The 22,948-nt window shown below is 42.3% G+C and overlaps 1 protein-coding gene across 5 annotated transcripts in view; it reads left to right on the top strand.

Annotated features, from left to right (window-relative positions):
- Nucleotides 1-318: 318 nt before the first annotated feature.
- LOC148035886 (uncharacterized) overlaps nucleotides 319-22,948 on the top strand; it is a 70,988-nt gene continuing 48,358 nt past the window's right edge. The window contains exon 1 of one of the 5 annotated variants that reach the window (XM_087677899.1): nucleotides 319-774. In XM_087677899.1, the coding sequence (XP_087534025.1) occupies nucleotides 732-774 (43 nt within the window). In that variant the 5' untranslated portion in view covers nucleotides 319-731. Of the gene's footprint in view, nucleotides 775-1,023; nucleotides 1,108-1,139; nucleotides 1,411-1,809; nucleotides 6,851-10,030; nucleotides 22,893-22,948 lie in introns of those variants that run through there. The other 4 variants (XM_087677897.1, XM_087677900.1, XM_087677901.1 and 1 more) reach the window with 4 other exon arrangements.

Genomic DNA, 22,948 nt, shown 5'->3' with positions numbered 1-22,948 from the left:
TTATTTTTCAAATGCTTATTAACAAGGAAAACATTTTAAAAACTTTGGACACATGTTGTGGATAAGAAAAAGAATGAGGGCATGCATTATGAGTAATTTGACATTACAATGTGTGTTCCAAGAATCTAAAGATCTATCCTTGGAGAAGCGGGGAAGGATATGCCATCACATGGGAGTAATAGTGCCACACCTTAGGAGGAGAGAGAGAGAGAGAGAGAGAGAGAGAGAGGTCCTGTGCATTGATGATGTGTGAGCAAAGACCTCAAATAAAAGCAAAAGCAAAGAAGAATAGAGGGAATGAAGGAAAAATTTAGGGGACAAAAAAGGCTGATCGATATTCTCATCATGCCTTGCTTCGTGTACACAAGTTGATCACCTTCCTCCTATCCGCGGACAGTCGCCTACTTATCGTCATCAACATCGACATCATCTTCACCTTCATCTTCATTAGCAGAGCAAGAGCATCAACATTCTTGTCTTCATCCTCATCATCGTTGCCTATTCTAGGGGTTGCTTGCTGTCCACGACTGGTTCCATGCAATGTCATACATTGCCTGAAGTAGGCCACCCTGCTCATGCTTGCTCCTTGGGATCAGCATCATCATCTCTATGTCAAGAGCGATAGTGGGTAAGCCTTCTCCATCATCAAGGGCTTCATCAAGATCATCAAGGGCAAGTCCGGAAGAGGGTGCCTATTGTATGTGCTGCCTGCACTATTTCGAGGCCTATCCATGCTGTCATCAGCATTACAACCTGTACCTGTGGACACCTCCGGTAACTTCTACCTCTTTGGTATCATCTCTTGTGACATTTCGTTTAATCCTCAGATTCCTCACTCTGTGTGCATAGGGGCTTGGGATGGGACTAATACAAAATAAACCTTCTAAAAACATATTAAATCTGATCTTTTTGAAAAGAAACTTAGCTGTCATCATTGAACAGTCGCCGCCACCACTCTTGTCATGCCGCCGTGCGCCCATCTGACGTCAACTGGCAGCTCACCGCCACCACTTGATCATCCCAGCTTGCGCAGCTCGACCTTACCCCCATGCAGTCACACACTCGAATTGGCCAAAACCAACAAACGAGAGAGAGAGAGAGAGAGAGGTACTTTGTTGAATACGAGAGGGGTGGGAATACCCCTCTCAGGCTATATATACTCTTAGTGCCTAAAGGATTAGGCATTTCTTTTTATTGAGGGCAGAGGCTGATACGTTGCACAGAGAGGGAGAGAGAGAGAGAGAGAGAGAGAGAGAGAGCTGAAGTCGATGCCGGGAGCGAGGAGCGATGGCGGACCTTCATCCCGCCTGACCTAGTGACCGAGTCGTTCAACCCTGTGCAGCCGCGAACCCCGTCAGGACGTGCCGTTGCTGCGCCCGTCAGTCCCTCTTGTGGCCACGCCTGTCGCAGGTACCACCGCCCGTCTGTACCTGCGCCCCGTTCACGCCTCGCGCCTGCTCCCTGGATGCCTGCTGCGACTTCGTCTGCCCGCCTGCATCGACGTCTGGCGTCTGCCCCTCCTGTCGAACGCTGCCCCGCCTGATGTCTGCCCTGCCTGACGTCCGCCCCGCCTGACGTCCGCCCTGCCTGACATCTGCTCCGCCTGTGGTAGACTCCTCTGCGTCAGCGTGCGGGGCTGACGCAGCCACGTTTACGCCTCCCCCGTGTTTCTCTTGTTACCCGGCACCCCGGGTCATCTGCGCATGTCTGCCCGGTTCTCCGTTGCAGTCCTGTTGCTGCAGCCGGGTGGTGCACTGATTTTGCAGGTCTGCGGGACCTGCAGAGCGAGCAAGAGAGAGAGCCAGCGAGAGAGAGAGAGAGAGAGAGAGAGAGAGAGAGAGAGAGAGAGAGAGAGAGAGCCCACCTTTTACGAAAAAAGAGAGAGCCCCTGACAGAGAGAGAAGACAGCAGTATGGCTGGCCTGGATATGGATTTTCTAGACCGGACGGTGGCAGCCCTTGGCCCTGATTCTGATACAGAGGAGCCGGAGGATATGGTGCTGTGCACGGAGGAGATGCCTCCGGGTTTTGAATTGCCGCCTGCGGGCAAACGCTCCAAGCATACTTCTGACGAGCCAATGGGTCCTTAGGAACGTTTCTATGCGCAGGTTGTCTCTGATTCTGTGGATTCGCAGGAGATTGACTGGGAGCATTTGTTGGACTTTGCCAATACTTTGCTTGGCGATTATGTCCAGCATAATAATGAAACTTTTTCTGACGCGGGAACTGATGACGTGCTGGAAGCCACGGTCGACCCGAAATCAGTCTCGCGGTCTTTTTCGGTGTTTTATGACCGTGCTGTTATACTTTTCTTCACTGGCAGGATCCCAGTGCTTTCACATATTCGCCAGTGGATGCACCATTTATTGCAAGGGGAGTGTGTTGAGGAGATCTTCCTTAGACCTCGCGGCTTTTATGAGGTGTTGTTGAAATCAGAAACACATCGAGCTGAGCTCTTGTCCAAGTTGCCCAGTTCACCATTTTCGTATGGAGATGCCTTACAATTGCCATCTCTACAAGCTTGAAAATTTTCTATGATAGTAAAGACCATTTTCAAGCTCTTGTAGGTACCCTTTGTAGGGCATCTCGCAATTAAAGGTAGGAGTGCATGTAAATAATTTAGCTAGTTGTATGCAAGTGTGAGTGTGCACTAATATTCTATCATTTTAAGGTAGCATAGGAATGATTATTAAGAGATGACAACCACAGTGGGAAATTAATTAAGCATGACCGCCAATAGTGGTATTAAAATAGTATGTGGAAATATTATCTATGATTAGAACTATCTATATCCATCTTACAGGTAGTCAATAGAGTGAGCACTAGTGGGGTGGATATATATGAAAATAAACAAATATTAAAAAGTAGGAGAAAAAGTAATATGGATATGTAGCCCTAGGTGACACTCATAGATTACAACTTGGTTAGCAGTAGTATGAAGGAACGTCTCCAGTGCCCACCACTAGCCTTCCAACTCATCATTTCACCTTAGGATAGATCCCAAATGGCTACATTTGTCACGTAGCAAGGGGACATTCTCAAGTGGACCCAAGGTCTACTTTACATCTGGGCAATGAGATACAACAAGTTGTCCATCTCAAGTCGGCGTTTCCAATGAAGATTCACATGTGAGACTACAAATCGGGTAAAAGCCTCAAAATTTTTGGCAAGGATGTCAAAGAAATTGTGAAATTTCTTCGAATTGGTTGTCAATTTGAACTCCGAGAGCAAAAATTGACAAAAGCCCCAAATTTTAGGCGGCACGAGTTGAGATTTGGAAAGAGATGGCCAAAATGGATGAAAAATTGTAGAAATTTTGAAAAAATCCCAAATTTGAAAATTTGGATTTCTATAGTTCTTAAGGTTTGTAGAAAATTGCAAGTAGTAGGTTTAAGAACATGGTGGGCAGATGTGAAAAAATAAGGGGCAGAGTTGAAAATAGCAGCAACTACTCCAAAAGAGTAGCTCCTTGAGCTACGTGTGGGTTGTGTACAGGATTGCACGTAGGGCTATGGGTAGGCTTAAACAATAGCATCTTGTCATTCTCTTCCTCGGGCAGAGAGCTGGTTGATAGCAACACAACCTTAGGCGAGGTGGCACTATCAGCTCCCTCACCCCACGTGGTTTGAGTCGTCTTGTAGCACGTTGATAGCTCCACCCTCCACCCATGACAAAGTCCCTTGCTGTGCCTCCAACTAGCTTTTACATACTTTCTTGCCATGAATATGATATCCTTCCCTCAAGATGGGCCTTTGTGCAAACTTGTGAGCATGTTATGATCCGTGTCGCATTTCGTGTCGCGTTGGGGTGTCCCATGACGTGTTGAGGTGTTAAGATGACAATGTTGGGGAATGGGTCTAGTGCTTCTCTGGAGCCTAAACAGGGTCAAGAGAGGGCCGGACCATCACACTTGGTAGCAGCTAATGGTGGTGGTTGAATTGAATCCATGCATAGAACCTGCTCTGATACCAAATGTTGAAAAATGACAACCAACTATGGAGGAGAGAAAAAGAAAGAGAATGGAAGTGTGCTGAAGCAAAAGAGTAGAGTGTACTTGCTGATTGAAAGAATGAGAATGAAAGGTACAAGATAGGTCTAAGATAGACCTAGCTCTAACTCAGCTAGAGTTAACTGACTCTTACTCTAACTCTAACTCTAACTCTAACTCTAAGAGTGGTGATACAACTTGTAACTTTAGTTGTGTTTACACTAAGAACTGCAAAAGAACTAAAGACTAAAACATTGGGCACTGCCCATAGAATTGGCAAATCCTAACACATTTTGCATTAAAACAGTCCCAATGTTCTTCCCACATCCATTGCATTGCACAATAAATGACTTCTTGAGATCAGGCAATATAAGCACAGGATTCGAAGTCATTTTATTCTTTAGTACATTCAATGCTGAAATTTTCATTGTTGTCCATATGAATGGCACATTCTTCTTTTGCAAAGCATGCAATGGAGGAGCGATTTGAACAAAGTTCCGTACATACTTCCTATAATACAAACAAAGATCCACAAAACTGTGGAGCTCATGAACATTTTGAGGATGTGGCCATGAATGAAATGGCCTCAACCTTAGTAGGATCTATACGAATGCCATCATTTGATACAATGTGGCCCAGAAAGTAAATCTCATGCAAAAATAATTTACTTTTCTTGTCATTAATCAACAATTGATGATTGCGTTGTCAAGCATTTTTTTGAAAACTGGAAACCCCTAGAAAAATTATAGATAGGATGGAATTTTATTAGCTTGAATGTTTGTTTTGTGTTTCATAGTTGGATTTTTTTGAGGATGATCAACTAAGGATTTATTTTTGTTATTTTGTTTGGATTTTTGAGAGTGGAAACTTGATAGCCTTGGTCGAGTTTAGTATTTTTTTAGACAGGTTGGAGCTAGGGTTCGCCAGTAGCTACTGAACATCGTGGAACATGTATGTTTTCTTGCCGAGACTCTTGCGCATCACGGGGATTATGGGCTCACAAGCACTTCACGTTGCACTTGTCTATACAGTGCACTCGGGGGTTGTCTCCTGAATTTATCAAATACTTCCATGCTATGGGTTGGGTTTATGCATGTTTTGCACCATCCTTGAGCACTAGTACGGCATGAGACCCACTATAGCTATATGCAGTAAATCTTAGTTATACGCGCACCTGAGAGAGCACCTTCAATGAGCACGCACTGTTTTCTGCACGCATGAGAGTTGGGATATTCATCACCAAGTTAGGAATCTTTGGTTGAGTGGGAAAGGTGGTTGGATGAGTTTGAGGGTTGTGAAGGATGCCGCTAGTTGTGAGAAGGGTTGTTTTCTTGGTCAACATCTTGAGAACCATCATGTTTTGAGTGACAATGAGATTTTGGGTGGGTGGAGTGGAGTACGACATTTCTTCTTGATGAGTGTTGAGAGGTGAGGATAAGGATTATTACTAATCAAGAAACTGTGTTTGCATCTTGCATCACACACACATGTAGATAGGCTAGGCAATATTTTCCAGTGCATCCATATTTTTTATGTGAAAACATTTCTTGTTTCACTGCATAACATGAATTCGTATTTGCATACCTTCTTCAACTCATGTATGATTGAGCACAACGTATAATTTCAAAGCATATTCTTACTAGGACACAATGCACGAACAAAGGCAAGTACATCTGAAGTAAAAAATAGTTCCTCAAGACTCGAAGGGTGTGTACATCAATGTGGTGGATTGCCATGAGTTGGTTGGCAATTCAAAAAATGAAACAATTCTTTGCTTTCGAAGCTGCACAAAGATATATGCTTTAGAGCTAATATGTTTTGAAGCTTTGGAAAAGTCTCTCTTAGGCTTCGAGGTAGTTTAGTTATGATGATGGTGATAGGACAAAAAATTGAGGAGCTAGAAACTCATTTGAATGAGTATTCAAGCCTTGTATAAGAAGATGAACTTTCTTGAACAAAAGATCAAGAGTCAAGACCATCAAATCTTTATGAAAAGTTTACTTGGAAGATCAAGAAAATTTCCCAAATCAATAAGCAGGAACTTGGAAGTAGTGACTTTGAAGTTGGTGGTTATAGATGGTTGGACTCATTTTGCTCAATTGACAATAGCTGTTGTCAATAAAGATTCTGAAACAAGTCAAAGTGAGTGTTCACGAAAAATGGAGGTTTAATGTAAAGTGAATTGTAAATTTAAAAAAAAAACTTTCAAAATTGAAAGAAGAATGTTTAAAACCTCGATCGTTTGAAAAATTTTAGTTATAAAAATTGGCAAATACATGTAATTTGATTCAAAAATCCATGCAAAAATTTGAGTTAGAGGTTTTTGTATCTGCTATGAAAAATGTTTTTCGTGAAGACTATGATTCAAAGTATTCAAATAAACTTAATCAGTTTTGTAAAAAAAGAGCATGATTGGGGAGGTGGCGGTATATTCAGGCCAGAGATTTGGCATATTTAGAACGCAGAGATTCGATTCGGTGCGCAGTGACGAGATTCGATTCGGTGCGCAGTGACGGCGGCGTTTCAGAACGCAAGGCGGCAAGATTTAAAAGCCGTTAAGGCTATTCGATCGAGATTCGAAATAAAGGCTTAAAACGCTTTTGCTTTTTTTTTTTTTTTGAAAAGCAATAAACGAATTAAAAGCTTTAGGCTTTAAAAAGAAAAAAGCCTAACCCAAAGTGAGTATGGAGAAAACCTATATAAGACTATGAGAAGGAAGAGTTAAGGACCTTCCCCATTGAGTGCAATTTATGGAGAAGTGAGAGGGGGTTCCATACTATGGTATGGTTGTACATGTGTGGCCAACAAGTTCGTGTAAATTCGAAAGATCGGAGGTGCAAGGAGTTGTATTATTCTTGAAAAGGTACGAAATGTTGGTTTCTTGTTCAAATGTTGGTTTCTTCTTTCTAACACAAGTGTTTGGTTTAAATTTTTTCGATTGCTCTACCTAGATTGTTATAAGAGTTTTTGAGCTATCAGAGGCAATGTGTCGTAGGATTTTGTGTGTGGCCTGTGTGATCTTTGTGAAACTTTAAAATTTTCTGCATTTGTGTTGTTTTTTTAATAAAGTCAATTACCCTAACCGGCACTTCTTAACATCTCGTTATTGGATTGTAAAAGAGGCTTGTGTCGATCACCGCTCGCGTAATAGCGCATCTCATTGAATACTATTGCCAAATGCTTGCAATTCTTAGTCTCATTCTTTGAAAAAACAATCATGTTATCAAAGAAAGTGCCCACAAATTTTCCATGCCGTCTAGAATATAAGAGTTGTGGGATACAGTGACTCTAATTATGTAGAGTATGTAGAAATGGAAAGTCCACCTCTGGTCATGTTTTCACTTTTGCTAGGGATGCTATTTCTTGGATGTCCAAGGTGCAAAAATGCATGGCCCTATTTAGTAGAAATGCAGAGTATATTGTAGCCACCATTGAGTTGGAGTGGGATCCAGGAGAGTGGCTATGGCCAGCCACTGCGGTCGCCCGGAAGCCACCGAGGTTCCTGGAGTACACAGCTAGGATTGGCAGACGTGCTGATGCAGGAGGACATGGATTGGGCACCATCATGTAGCAAGTATTGGTTCTCTCCTAGGATCCCATTGTCAGGTACTCAGAAGATTTGACTTATCTTAATCAGTTGACTTTCAAGTCGATGGCCGCTCAACTCCAAGTCTATTAATATAAATATATATTTTTAGCTTTTTCGAGACATGAAGAGAGCTTTCTTTCTATGCTCACACAAACAAAGATGCTTGCAATAACTAGAAATGATTGTTTTTATAATTGTACTATTACATATTGATTGTTTCCAACACGTAGAGGGCATGTATGGACACGAGCATTGTCTTGGTAGAAATAGGCTTTGTTTGGGGCTGTTTTAAGGAGACTAAATAATGGTTAATGCACCATAATTATGTCTGAGTGCAAAGTGGCTCAACACAACCCTCAACTTGTCTCCATTTCTTTTGTGTGTCCATGGTTGTAGTTTTCTAAATAATTGTCACATTCAGCTCCAAGTATTTGTTCTTTCCATTTTCTTGAAGAATTAAGTCTCAAACATAAGCAGACATTACAATTGTTGTGCATACTATGTTGTACGGGCATTTACACTCGAAAAACCATGGTCTGTGAAAAGCTGTCATTATCTCCTAGTGAGCGTAAAAGATGGTCATATCTAGGCTATCATCTCTTGGGCATTTGTCCCCCTAGTAGGGTTGTGAGTACTCTAATGATCTCATTGTTAGAACATGGTGCCATAAAAGTCAATCTTATACTGTCTATGACCACCCTCCTAGTGCTTTGCCATATGTCTTGCTTTGCAAGGAAGACTCAATTTGATAGGAAGGCTACAAACCACCGCTAGGTACTAAAATGGAAATTTTGTTTACCATGGCAAAGACTTCCTTGAAAACCTCATGGTCAAGAGCACTGGCAAAAGCTACAAATATGGTTCTTGATCTCAAAATTGGAAAATCATACTTTGGGGAAACTTCAATGATTACTGGAGAAGGCACTTGGTCAACTTGTTGAAAAGTTGGTACTAGAATCTCCTCATAGGTTTGCTCAACCTCCACAAAATTCAAGCTGTTTGCAGAATTGACTGAGCTATTTAAATTGAGATGTTCTTAGTGGCGTCATGCAAGACCTTTTGGATCTAGCACTCAATACATGCTGTTGCATGAGGAGTCTTTTGCTCGATCTGGCAAATCCCCGAGAGAATCAACTCCACAACTTAACTAAAAATGCAGAGTTTTCAATCTGAATTGAGGATGAGGGATCAAGAGAAGTGCCAAGCTGCTGCAGGTTCGATATGGAAGAGAGATCTGAGAGAAATGGGTTGCTGTCTTGGGATATGAAAGAAGCAGGGCAGATTTGATTTGATAATGGCTGCAACTGATCTGATGCAAAATGTGTGGCTGGGGAGTCAGGACTACAAAACATAGCCTTTCCAGGACCAAGAACATTGGAAGTGCATGCAGAAACTGATGTGTGCTGCTTACTTTTCTGTTCAACCTCTGCAATATTTTGCTCTCCATCGTGCGAGCACTACAAATTGAGCTTACTAGTTTCTGACTTCCAGTTAAGCATAAGAACACAAAAACAAAACAAGGCTGTCTTGTGTGTGTGTGTGTTCGTTCGTTCTCAGCTGCTTCATGATTTTCACATCTTCCCTTTTGTTGTTAAAAAGTAGGATTTTATATTGATAGAGTGATTATCATGTTTCGTGTTGAAAGAGACCATATTGTGGACCCTTCCTGGCTAGTAGGGACTTGAGCCGTGAACATCAAGATCAAAGGTTTGGAAGCTTATTGGGGGCTTATGTGATGGCATATTAGGAATGCACATTGTGGGCTGGTCTTTTGCGGCAAAGAGCACTACAATCTATGCTACCCTATTACGTTTTTGAACTTCCATCATCCACTCGTTGCAGAGACAATGGAAGCAGCTCCAGGAGGGAACCCCTGCCACCAATAGGAGCTATGATCGATGTTTCTCTACACTTGGGGCCACCATGGCTTATTCTTCACAATATGGGATGGCCATGCTTGATGGCCTTCCACACTGCCTTGAGAGGTTTTATGCATTTTTGATGTGACTCTTTAGCTATAACTATGCTGTTGAGTACGTATACTTCTTTGGCTTTGAGTAACATAGTTAGGCCCATCTTTTTATTTGCCAAAAAGGATCTTTTTAATGATTGCTATTGACAAAAGAAACTTATCTACAAGTTGGTTCAAGTGAAATTGGCCTTCAATGAAACTAAAGGAACATAGACTTGGAAGCACAACAATGGAGATTAGTACACAAATTACTCACATAATGGCCATGGCCAAAATCGAAGTTAAGGAAAATGGAAAGGGGAATGAAACAGGAATAGAAATGGAAATGATAAAAATTTGCAGTAGTTTTTCATTATTTTACTATTTTATTTTCAGTCAGCCTGTTTATGTAGCACTGGCCAACTTGATCATATTATTTTATTATTTTTGCCTATCCTCCGGTTGCAGTCACTTTGTTTAAAGTGGAGATAGAGAGGACTTGGTCTGAGCCCCGCGTTTTCCATTAGGCATGAAAATGGCACAATACCAGTGTCACTTCTTGTAGCTTTCCCATGATGGTTTCATAGTGAGGCCGAGCTATATGGATGCTCAACTCTCTCATGGGCTTTGAGTTGCTATTGGACAAATTCACACCTCATCACATCAGCTGATGATTGAGACACGTCGATGGAGCCATGTTGCAACAAATGAGAGGATCTGCCAGCTTTATAGATGGGAGCTAGAGACGAAGGAACGCTACATTTGTAGATGCACTGTATACTATGATATTCGAGGCCGCTACCATTGCCTCTTTAATGAGAGCTTTGGACCATTAAGATGGGTGATGGACTACGAGGACCGGAGATGTCTAGGCCTTTTTTTATTGTTTTTCCAACGGCATAGAGTAGCATTGTTACGGGATCGGAGGCAGCCCCAGCCACATCCACCCCTCCAGAGAGCAATTACAGACTTTTTCAGTATAGCTGACCTCTTGGCCACTGCTACCTTAGACACTACATCTCCTACTGATAGTCGCCATTGAGGGACATCGTCAGCTGGCATCATAGTAGAGAGAGCTACAACATTATGCAGAGCACGATGCCCTAAGGTACCTGCTTGGCAACATAGGCATGCTCATATGCGACACATTTGCATCATGATTGCTCGTTATAGATGAAGATTACCACGATGACTTAGTCGGAGGTAGCTTGCAAAGTCTTGGTGGATTCCATACACCAAGAGGGAGATACTCTATACACTTTTCAAATTTTCAGTTTTCCATTTCAATTTACAATGCAGACCTAGACATAATTTTGCTTTCTTCTTCGATGAGAGATGATAATACCAGTTGTATTAGTTATGGTCTCATAGACCATTCTGTCCTTCTAGAGACGTTAATATATCTTTCTTTCCTTCTTTCTTTCTAGATGCTCACTTCTTTTTTTTAGTTCAGTCATATGCTTCCACATTCACTGCACTCTAATACCTCATGTCCGTGTCAGACTGAGGCTCATAGGCAAGAGATGATGGTGCAGGACAACACACTTGAGTATTAACACCCGCTCTCAAATCTTGGATGTGGTTAAAGGCCAGAGAAGATGGAATGGATCCAAGGGTGGTAGAAAAAGTGCCAATGGTGATGAAGTGGATAGATGAAGAGACTTCTCACGATACTGGGGGTCCCCCTTTCAAACACAAGGGACCATGGAATCCATAGCCACATCATTGATATCATCCCCCCTCTTAAAGGGATAGAGGTACAAGGGAACTGCTAGAGGAGATGATGAAGGATGGGATGGAACATGTAGGATAGATGATGCACAATTGGGAGTGGGTGTAGCGATGGAAGATTGCTTCAAATGACTGGGTACTATAAAAGGGGAATGGAGCCTTTGTATACCCCTCTCTTGCCAATCTATCGCTAAAGTGGCTCTTGAAGGAGAATCCTCAATAAATATTAAAAGCGGATTGCTTGGTGACGACAACTTGGGTATGGAGTCTAGTAAGGCCATAAATTGAGAGGAGTGAGAGGCCCAAGTTTAGAACATGTAGGACTTTCGAAATGGAGCTCAATGGATAGTCAGGCAATAGTGGCAAAGTGCCAACACCACTAATAGGCAGTGAACAAATGTCACTGATAGTGGGAACTCTTCCCCATCACCTTGCTGTAATTTCTACATCACTAAGACAATTGATGAAGAAGGCTCCTCCATCTCATGAATGTGAAGAAACATGAACTCATGTATGAGCTGGGGAAGAGATAAAAGAAGGCTCAGATGATTTAGCTCCATCCTTTGCTCCCGGACTAAGATGAGGATATTCTTCCAATACTTCTATTTGGGATGAGTGTCCTTCCCACAGTATGGGCACTTAGGCTTCTTTGAATTTGTGTTAAGGCCTGAAGAAGACTCCGAGTGTCTAACCTGCTTCTTGTTCTTGTTCTTGATATGCTTGTTATCCTTCTTGTTTCCCCCTCTTGAACCTTCAGTAAAAGCTTTAGTAAGGCTGGATCCATTAGCACCAATCTCCTTGAGTCACTCTTCGTACTTCAAAACAAGCGGAGCTAGCTCTTGCTGAGCTAAAAAATGCATTACATGCTGATTACCTCTTAAATGGCCCCAAAACATGTGAATTAATGAAAAACCCTGAGAAGGGGAGTGGTTCAAGAGAGTTTCTATGTAAACCCTAATTTGGGAGGGTCCATCCACATCTATAAATAGGCTACCTACCATTCAGCCCATCCCTTCTATGCAAAGTTTCTCGCATTCACGTGCAGATTTTGGCCGCATCAGCCTTTCTCTATGTGGTTGTCTAGCCTTTGCGACTGCTAACACCATTCCGTCTATTGCTCCAACTCTTGGTGACTACCTTCCAACTGCCCGATGACCATCCTATTGCTTTGTTTGGACGTCTCAGCCATCGCCAGCCTTTGTAGGCTCTAGTTCAGCTTGCGTTTTTAGTCCCTTATGCTTGGTGAATGGTGGATCTTCTCTTAACTTCGTGGTGACTCTATAGGCTTTTGTGTTTTGTACTTTCTGGTGCCACCTTGATCATCATCAGCTTCCTCAGCGGTCACTTGGTTCTTGATCACCCTCAGGGATCAGTGTTTTCATCTTTCATTGCTTTTTGACACTTTGGCTGGTAGTTATAGCACTCGAGATTCGTCTCCAATGGACATCACACTTTGACACTCATTGCTCAGCCCTTGAGCGTTCTGTACACTGTTACATTCATTTACTGCATTGATTCATTCACTTTAGAGTTCTCCTTCTCTCTTTGTTTGTGTTTGTGTTTGTGTTTTTGCGTTTTGCATTTAGGGTTTGAGTTTCGTATGTCATTGTTTGTGTCTTTGTGTTTCTGTTGTGGTTGTATACTCTGTGTTTCCTTAGTGAAGCTCTTCCTATAGAATAGTCTCCCGAGTCCTAGAGGTAAGCAAATTGGTATAGAAAACATCATACTTGGGAGATGGTAGCTCAGTAAAGAGAATTATTGCCATGTTCTCTGACGAAATCAACTTGTCAAGGGAATTAGGGATGCAAGTTCATCCCGCATGTCCATTCTATTGATATTATCTTGTAGTAGAAGGGGAATCATCAACATAAAGTATCCGGAGTTTCTTCTCTAGGAGGATGTGGTGGGCAAAGGTCTTTTGATGGTAAAGAGAAGAGATCTCCATCCACACCTGCACTATGGTTCATCCACACCTGCACTAAGGCTGGATCCATTAGCACCAATCTCCTTGAGTTACTCTTCGTACTTCAAAACAAGCGGAGCTAGCTCTTGTTGAGCTAAAAAATGCATTACATGCTGATTACCTCTTAAATGGCCCCAAAACATGTGAATTAATGAAAAACCCTGAGAAGGGGAGTGGTTCAAGAGAGTTTCTATGTAAACCCTAATTTGGGAGGGTCCATCCACATCTATAAATAAGCTATCTACCATTCAGCCCATCCCTTCTATGCAAAGTTTCTTGCATTCACGTGCAGATTTTGGCCGCATCAGCCTTTCTCCATGTGGTTGTCTAGCCTTTGCGACTACTAACACCATTCCGTCTATTGCTCCAGCTCTTGGTGACTACCTTCCAACTGCCCGGCGACTATCCTATTGCTTTGTTTGGACATCTCAGCCATCGCCAGCCTTTGTAGGCTCTAGTTCAGCTTGCGTTTTTAGTCCCTTATGATTGGTGAATGGTGGATCTTCTCTTAACTTCGTGGTGACTCTATAGGCTGTTGTGTTTTGTACTTTCTGGTGCCACCTTGATCATCATCAGCTTCCTCAGCGATCACTTGGTTCTTGATCACCCTCACGGATTAGTGTTTTCATCTTTCATTGCTTTTTGACACTTTGGCTGGTAGTTATAGCACTCGAGATTCGTCTCCAGTGGACATCACACTTTGACACTCATTGCTCAGCCCTTGAGCATTCTGTACACTGTTACATTCATTTATTGCATTGATTCATTCACTTCAGAGTTCTCCTTCTCTCTTTGTTTGTGTTTGTGTTTGTGTTTTTGCGTTTTGCATTTAGGGTTTGAGTTTCGTATGTCATTGTTTGTGTCTTTGTGTTTCTGTTGTGGTTGTATACTCTGTGTTTCCTTAGTGAAGCTCTTCCTATAGAATAGTCTCCCGAGTCCTAGAGGTAAGAAAATTGGTATAGAAAACATCATACTTGGGAGATGGTAGCTTAGTAAAGAGAATTATTGCCATGTTCTCTGACGAAATCAACTTGTCAAGGGAATTAGGGATGCAAGTTCATCCTGCATGTCCATTCTATTGATATTATCTTGTAGTAGAAGGGGAATCATCAACATAAAGTATCCGGAGTTTCTTCTCTAGGAGGATGTGGTGGGCAAAGGTCTTCTGATGGTAAAGAGAAGAGATCTCCATCCACACCTGCACTATGGTTCAAAGTCTATGCATATGCACAAGGATAGGATCTTGGAGACTCATGAAGAGACAAGATTGTGCGCTTGAGTTAAGCCGGTCCCAAAGGGCAGTTTAGTCCATCGTGGAATCTATGTGGGGATCCTCCACTGAATGGAGGATTGGGATAGTAACAAATTCCCATAAGTCGAAGGTGTCAAGTATACACTCCATTTTGCATGACCAAAGGGAGTAGCTTGCACCATCAAGTCGATCTTCTTTTGGGAGAGAAGGAAGAATAGGCACTTGAACAAAAAGTGCTATAACAACTATGTGAGGTCTTGAAGTATGGGCCTTGTGAGAAACATGTATTTTTTTTGGGGGGTGGAGGGGGCTCGGATCTTCTTGATTGATGAGAGCGAGAATGAGGCTCTGAACGTCAATCTTTGCGTCCCTCTTTCAATGATCTGATTGATGGGACTGCCTATTAGAGGAAGGCTGAATAATCTCTCATCTAAGACATCCAAAGCATCGAACCGGTGAAACTCCATAGATCTGCAAACACACAAAAAATTACTGTGTTTTGATGTCCAGCTGCTTGAACGGAGGGAAAATCAGGTACACCCTGCAAAGAGAAGCTGTAGATGTACCGCACAATTCGTGGAAGGCCTAAACAAGGCAAAAAATCGGCATTCTTTGGGATAGATCTGCTCTAAACAGCCATCTGAGTGCGGTTTTCTCTTCATAGAACCTCTGAATCCTCACTTGGTGATGATACCACGTGAGAGTGCACAATGGAAGAGAAACATGAAAAAGGAGAAAGAAGGGAAGAGAAAGACTGCAATGAAAGAAGACAATTTGCTTTGAACTCTGAATGAAAGCTGAACACAAAGGTGGACTAATTAGTCCTTGCACGCAACCCATAGTGTCAGTGTGGGCATGGGATCAAAATGACGATGGAAGGCAGCAACGGAAGATGGAGGAGTGTCCCAAATGTTGGAGTGCGCTGAAGATCTGCAAAATAATGATGACAGCCAAGTAGGGGAGCTGTATAAATAGTCGAAAAAGAACGAAACTGGCTGATTGCTGCTCATGAATGCCCAAAAAACTGACTGACTGCATTCTTGGTGATAAAATAATGCAGCCATTATAAGAAAATATTGATCACAATAAAATAATGCTGATCACCCTTGTCTAGTGTGAATTGATGCTGCAGCCCCATTGAAAAACAAATGCAAAGGGCTGGAAACTCCCTACTACTAGTGTGAACACACCTAAAACCGACTAAAATAGAAATGCATGCTCTAAACAGAGCTGTGTTCTCTGTCAAAACACATGACAGACTGAGTGTGAGAGTTTCTAATGTCCCCGTTTGACTCAGATTGAGGCTCACATGTAGGAGATCACTATGTATATCATGCATGACTGCTAACACGTACCTCGTATGCAAGCTAGGGATGTTTTAGAGATCATACTCACCTCCCAATCGTAGAGGCAATGGGCTCACCCTCTCAGTTTAGAGCTAGCAACATATGAAGCCACAATCATAGTTGAAGAGTTGGTGTCCCATACCATCGACCCAAATCATTTTAATGTCTGGACACGACCAGTTGCCCTAACTCTTAAGTGCCCTTAGTGCATTCACACTAAGTCACTCATGACCCAAGGTCATGACCAAAGCTACGGGTGCCCATTTATTTTTGGATTCAAGGATGTAGCCCTAAGTTGGAGTTGCTAGTTATAGAGTTGTCAATCCTAGAGAGGGACAATGAGGAGAGTGAGCTTGAATCATGGGATTTAGGTGCTGAAGAGGAGCCAAACTCAAAGACTTCTTAATGGTTCGTTTTTAGGTTCCTTGATGGTTCATGTTTCTCATGCAGGAGTTGGGAGTTCATTCTTTTCTGGAGACAATTAGGGATGGCTTCAGGAGATTATAGAGGATACATAATTTGCAAGGACAACAACAACATATTGGTTACTTGGGTGGACTTGCCCTTATGTACAAGATTCTGGAGGATAGAGAGGCCACTTTAATTGGGGAGGCTCTCGCATAGATACTTGGTGCCGGGCCATGCAACATGAGATGGATTTCATTAATTTGATATTTGGTTTTATGTCCTCTACGAAGGTAGGTGATTGAGGTTAAATGGATCCACAACTCCAAGTATCGAGCTAATGGGAGCTCGGCCAAGCACAACTTTAGGCTTGTTGCTGAGGGTTTTGTCTAGAAGTTTAGATTAGAATTTGTAGAGACCTTTGCGTGAATATTGTGTATGCTAACATCAGCATGGACTTGGCTTTGGTTGCCCATCATAGATGACTAGTTTACCAGATGGATGTGAAGTTGGCCTTCTTGACATGGTGATCTTCAAGAAGAGATTTGTGTAGAGAAGCCACCGAGTTTTTGTCCTAGGATGAGAGAATTAGGCTTGCCATGTGCTAAAGGTTCTTTATGCTTGAAGCATGCATCTTGAGCTTGGTATCAATGTTGAATGGATAGATGGCTTGTTTTTGGACCATGGCTTTTGGTGCTTAGATTATGAGTGTGAGGGTTTTGCCTAGAAGCTTAACTTAGACTTTGTAGAGACTTTTGCCCGAATAGTGTGTATGCTAACATCAAGATGGTCTTGGCATTGGCGGCTCATCATAGATGGCGTGTTTACTAGATGGATGCGAAGTTGGCCTTCTTGACATGGTGATCTTCAATAGGAGATTTGTGTAGAGAAGCCATCAAGATTCTATATCCTAGGATCAGGGAATCAAGCTTACCATGTGCTAAAGTTTATGCTTGAAGTAGACATCTTGAGCTTTATATCAATGGATAGATGGCTTGTTTTTGGACCATGGCTTTTGGTGGTTAGATTATGAACCAACCTCTATTTTTTCTTCTTAGATAGGCTGGCGACCTTTGTCATTCTTTATTTTGAAGACATGATCATTATAGGGATAAAATTAGCACATTGCTCACACTAGAGAGATGTCAGCCACGAAGTTTGAGATGATAGATCTTGGTCTCCTTCACTCTTTTGGGCTAGAGGTGTTTCAAATGTTGCTAGAGAGTCTTGGAGATCTACTATAATCTTTTGCTTTACTTTGGGTTTAGGTGCCAATTCTTTGAGTAGTAAGTGACATCCCACTATTGCTCTTTCTTTTGCTGAGGGAGAGTATAGAGTGCTAGCTTTATACACGTCCTTATGTGTGAACACACCTAAGGTGTGTAAGTGTGTGTCAAAGATGACATTTTACACCTTCCAACATTTAACAAGGGTCAAAGGTTTGGGGAAAGCCCTAGGCCTATATAATGAGGACCTAAGCGTTGAACCTTCATTAATATCTATCACATCAATTGATTTAGCTTCTTGTGTACTTGCAAGAGTTCTCTCTTGAGAGGCTAGAAGAGATTTCCTAGCCTGACGGAGAACATTGAAAGGTACTAGGGTGTTTTTGGGTGATGACCTCATGTCGACCCAATGGGCTCACACGCGAGAGTGTATACCCAAAATTAAGATAGCCAAGGAAGAGGGTAAACTGGCTTTTTATTTTGGAGGGAGAGTTGTGATCATGGAGAGGTGCACCAAATAACGGTGCAAAACCTATGGGACTAGCTTCATAGTAGCAATCTAGAATTGTAATAGGGCCTTGTGACTGGATGTGAGAGCATTTGAAAGAGACATTCAGATGGGGAGATATTGTCTTCTACTTAGAGACACATCAAGAACCAAATACTACACTATCACAAGTGATATGCTATAGATGGGAGTCAACATATAGGAAGGAGACTTGTACAAGTCACAATAGCTGAGACTCAGGTGTTGTAGCAATGCTGTTCTAAGATGAGCTTTAGTAGATGGCCCAAGTAGTTCATAGAGATGAGCAGTTAGGTACATGTGGGCGAGAGTATAGGGCAAAGAGTGGACTCTCTACATTGCCATATGTTATTTCCCCCCTTTGACGTCTTGATACGACCTGGCCAAGGGGCAATCACCATATATGGCCCTTGATGAGGATGTATGGGAGTTTTCGAGGGAGGGAGACGTCATCCTACTAGGGGACTTTCATGCTAGAACAGCCTATCTTCAGGTGTCTTTCTTTGGTGCATCAAAGGAGATGCTATAGGAGCAGAATGTGGCAGAGCTATAGCTAGAGAGTGTGAAGAAATGCTCTACATGTAGAAAACACAAAACCAATTGTATAACAAAGCAAACCATTGAAAACTAAGCATAATCTGATTATAAACTGATCACTTTACTGATTTGAGAACTGATCACAAACTATTGCAAATGTGATCCCAAACTAATCACAAACTCATTGCAAAAACTAACCAGCAATCAATGCAAAAACTGATGCAAAACTGGTTCCAAAAGTGACCATAAACAGCTCTCAAGCTGATAAAAAACTGAGCTGAAACTGATTAGAATTTTTGTCTCAAAATTGAGGCAAAATTCATGTCAAATCGATGTTAAGCTGATGCAAAAGTATAGTTCCTATGTCGGAGTGAAACTCATACTCATTTGCATACATCTCACAGTGACTAGTATACTTAAGTAGTGACCTCATGGCAGACATACTGCCAAGACAGTACCTTGAATGCATACTGAATACATTTGAGATCCACTACATATGAGAGCTGTCCACGGCTAGAGGAGTGGAAATGTTGCCTCCTCCTTGAGCATTAGGTAAGACTCCAAAACCTTGCTCTACTGAAGCTAACCGAGTCCAAACCAAGGTCGACTCTAACTGAAAGGCAACTTGGTAAAGTTGCACGATACATTAGAGTTGTCCGTGACTAGAGGAGTGGAAATATTGTCTCCTCCTTGAGCATTAGGTAAGACTCTGGACCCTTGCTTTATTGAACCTAACCGAGTCCGAACCAAGGTCGGTTCTAATTGAAAGGCATCTTGGTAAAGTTGCAATCACTAAGGATTAGAATTTACAATAGAGAAATTTGAAATTTCTTAGCCTCTGGTGATCTCAATGCTGTAATCTTTGGAGCAAGGCTGGGAGATGAGAGAGAATGCTGAGGAGAGAGAAAATTTAGACTTTCTTCGTGAAGAACTGAAGAAAATCAGTCATTTACTATTACTACCTTGTCTCAATGGCCTGTAGATGCTGTCACCTGCTGCTGATCGGTCTTCTCTTGCCCCTGGCTCCCTCAGAATGTCCTCCAATGGCTATAGATGAGACCAGTAGCATCTCCTCTCTCTCTTTGGCAGGCTGAATGTACTAAAAATGCCTCTCTCCAGCATCTAAAGACATTTTTCAGTCTTGCATGGGCATTTTCGACAAGTGGTAGTCTTCCCAAATGGTTTTTCCAGCATTATCCATATGTCAATATTAATTTTCAGTCTTTAAATATTAAACTTAATCTAATAATTATTTTGATATCGAAAAAAATAATATGGCTAGCCAATAATTAAATTGGCTAGGCAACTTCCATTTCCAAGTGTCTTTGCACCATCTTTGACCATCAGATTGGCGTTAGGTGCCATTAACCGCCACTTCTCTAGTGTCACTATTTGACACGTATGGCCAAATGAATGACCTAGGCCAACAACTGGCACTAGATATACCACCAAGTACCTATGCCGCATAACTTATAGCAATGTTTGCCTTTAACATCCAGTGATTTCCTCGGGTCACGGGCTTGTAAATTTACTCTAATCCTAGTTACACCTCACATGTGCAACATCTACTTAGCCATGTGATGAAAAATTAATCCATATGTTAATTGAGGTTTCAAAAATACATGTCCTCATGATAGAGTATGTGGACTGTTATACATACTTGGGGAGTTTTATTCGCAAGCCCACCTCCTCTATAAGAGAGGTGACAAACACTAGATTGACTATACAATTTTTGGATGACAAAAGATGTAGCAAAGATGCTGATATAGCACTCGTAGCATCCTACACCAATAATCAATCACCTAAGTGCAGATATTGCAAGCCTATAGGTCACACGGTTGACCAGTGTTACAAGAAGAAAGACAAGCAACACACCTAGTATAAAGCTGCTAATACCTTATTTGATAGTGACCCTGATGAGTCATCTACTACTTTTGATAAGGCTCTTGATGTGTCTATTCAATCATTGTCTTTAGACAATGATGAACCCTATCAATATGCATTTTGAATTAAATCATAAATAAATAAATAAGGAATGTGTTTGGAATTAGATATAGACCATGTACTGCATACATAAATACCTTTTCAATACATGTATTCCCATGTGGGATACTTTGCTCGGATTTTTCTTTAAAAAGATTTGTATTTTTCTTTCTTTGATTCTATTAGAAGTGTTGCATGGGGGTTTGTGACCAGTTTATGCATGACCCCCAAATTGATCCCAAAACCAAAACCCGCTTATTCGGCCTCCGGTCATATGCCCAATGCCTTGAGCCACTTTACGCATGACCCCCAAGCTGACCTTGAAAGCTATGCCTATGTATTCGGCCTTTGGTCACGTGTCTAGTGCCTTTGAGCCATGTTGGCTTTTGATCAACCTCTAAGCTATGCACACACACCTCTACATCATGCCTTACCTTGGGTCCTTTAGCTTCTCAGTAGACCATGTGCGGCCACCCAGGATACTCTTTGGTAGAGGGGAATGTCAGCTGAGATTGGATCTCCACAATGATAGCCTACACTTAGTTATTCTTGGTGATAGTTAGAGCTGTGTGGCCATAGCAAGGAATCCAGTGCTCCATGCTCGCATGAAGCACATTGAGATCGAGCATCACTATGTTTGGGAGCGCATGTGGGATGAGGAGCTAGAGCTGTTTATCATTGCATAGCAGATAATGTGGCAGACATCTTCATGAGGGCTCTTCCATTGCCTTTACTTCTTCATCATATGCGTTTCTTGGGAGTTAAGGCATACTTGTTGGACAGCTAAAATTAAGGCCTAAATTAAGCTCAATTTTCTGGCCTAATTAATCCTAAAAAAAAGAAAAGAAAAACACACCCCAAAAGGGATATTTTAAAGAAACAGATATTTAGAAGTTTGGCATGACAAATAGCTCAAAAAATCCTATAAGAGGACAGTTGTAGGCTGGCCACCTCCATCCCTTATAATCACACTTTTTCCACTATTCCTTCCAGCTTATCATGACTCACCCTCCCTTGCTGAATTTTCTACCCCAGCCATCACAGTGACCTCTTGCTGCCCTGATTGCTATCATCCTTATCTTCACCAAAGATAGTTGCTGCTGACCATGCTTGGTGCGGACAGATATGTTGCTAGTTTGGATCATGCTGCTGCTGGTTAAGGCTGCGAACACTTGCATATTGCTGCCCACTGCTCATGGCCACCCTTCTTCACTGATGTGCTGCCGGTTGCTGCCCTTGGAGGCTGCCCACTGCTCATGGCCACCCTTCTTCACTGATGTGCTGCCGGTTGCTGCCCTTGGAGCCTGTGTTTTGCATCTTAGAGGATTGCTGCCATTGTTTCAGCCATTCACAGGCTGTCATGTCATCATTAGCAGATTGCTTCTTTTGCATTTTGGATCCATCTTAGTTATGTCATACCCTTAGAGCTGTTTCTGGCTCTTTGAATCCTCCATCAGCTCAACACTAGGCCTGGTCCTTGACACATGGAGTCCATTGCCCCTTTGTATCTTCCCTTAATTTCTTTACACTTCCCTTTCCTGAGCATTCATCAAATTGTGTTATTGTAAATGTTGTACACTTTGTGCCTTCCATGTTTGCCTAGGCATTCCATTACACTATATTCACATGGCATGTTCTTGTAAGTCCTTTGTCTAGTGTTCACATAGTGTGTTCTTGTAAGTCCTTTGTCTAGAGTTTTGCCGATGCAAACACATTGTTGTTATCCTCCTTGGTAGGGTCATCGAGGAGGAAGGTTCTATTGCAATCAAACTCAGTGGTTGATTCAGCTTGCAAGTTATCTTTGTGTAGAAACTTTGCCAATATGGCTCTTTGCTTGCTCTCTTGGCCAATATTTTCAAAGGAGGTAGCACCCCTTGTGGGCATTCTGGTATGCACGTATCTCTCATCCCATCAGCTTGAGATCAAGATAGGGAGAGCAACTCATATCCCCGGTGCAGAGCAGATCTGTAGGCTGTGTTGGGTGGAGATGGAGAGTGAGGAGCACTATGTATGCAGATGCAGAGCCTACCGTACGATTCCGGGCAGATACCCCACACTTTTTAGGGTTACTTTTCTCTCAGATCAGTCACAGAGTCACTAGATCTGGCCAATTCTTGATCGAGATCCAGAGGCTCCGCACGCCACCATTACAGGATGGAACAACACCGAGGGGAGTCAGGTAGTCACAGCTCACTGACTCCTTCCAAACGGTGACTACACACAGTACTGACACAGAGGGGGGTGACAACCGTGACAGTCCAGAGAGTTGAGGAGGCTAGAGCAGCATGCCAACCATGGAGACCAGGGTACTGGACATAGAGGCCACACCAGCAAGAGATGAGGGAGATTTGCAGATGCCACAATTAGTACCTGGCAGAGATGGGAGATCAGACCAGGTACTACTCTTACACTATCTCCTCACGGATGTATTACATTCTCTGATAAACCACCC

The sequence above is a fragment of the Lygodium microphyllum genome, chromosome 5 (assembly GCF_053477565.2).
Source record: "Lygodium microphyllum isolate KBCC chromosome 5, Lygodium_microphyllum_v1.1.10, whole genome shotgun sequence".
NCBI classification, from domain to species: domain Eukaryota; kingdom Viridiplantae; phylum Streptophyta; class Polypodiopsida; order Schizaeales; family Lygodiaceae; genus Lygodium; species Lygodium microphyllum.
This window is presented reverse-complemented; position numbering and strand designations above follow the sequence as displayed.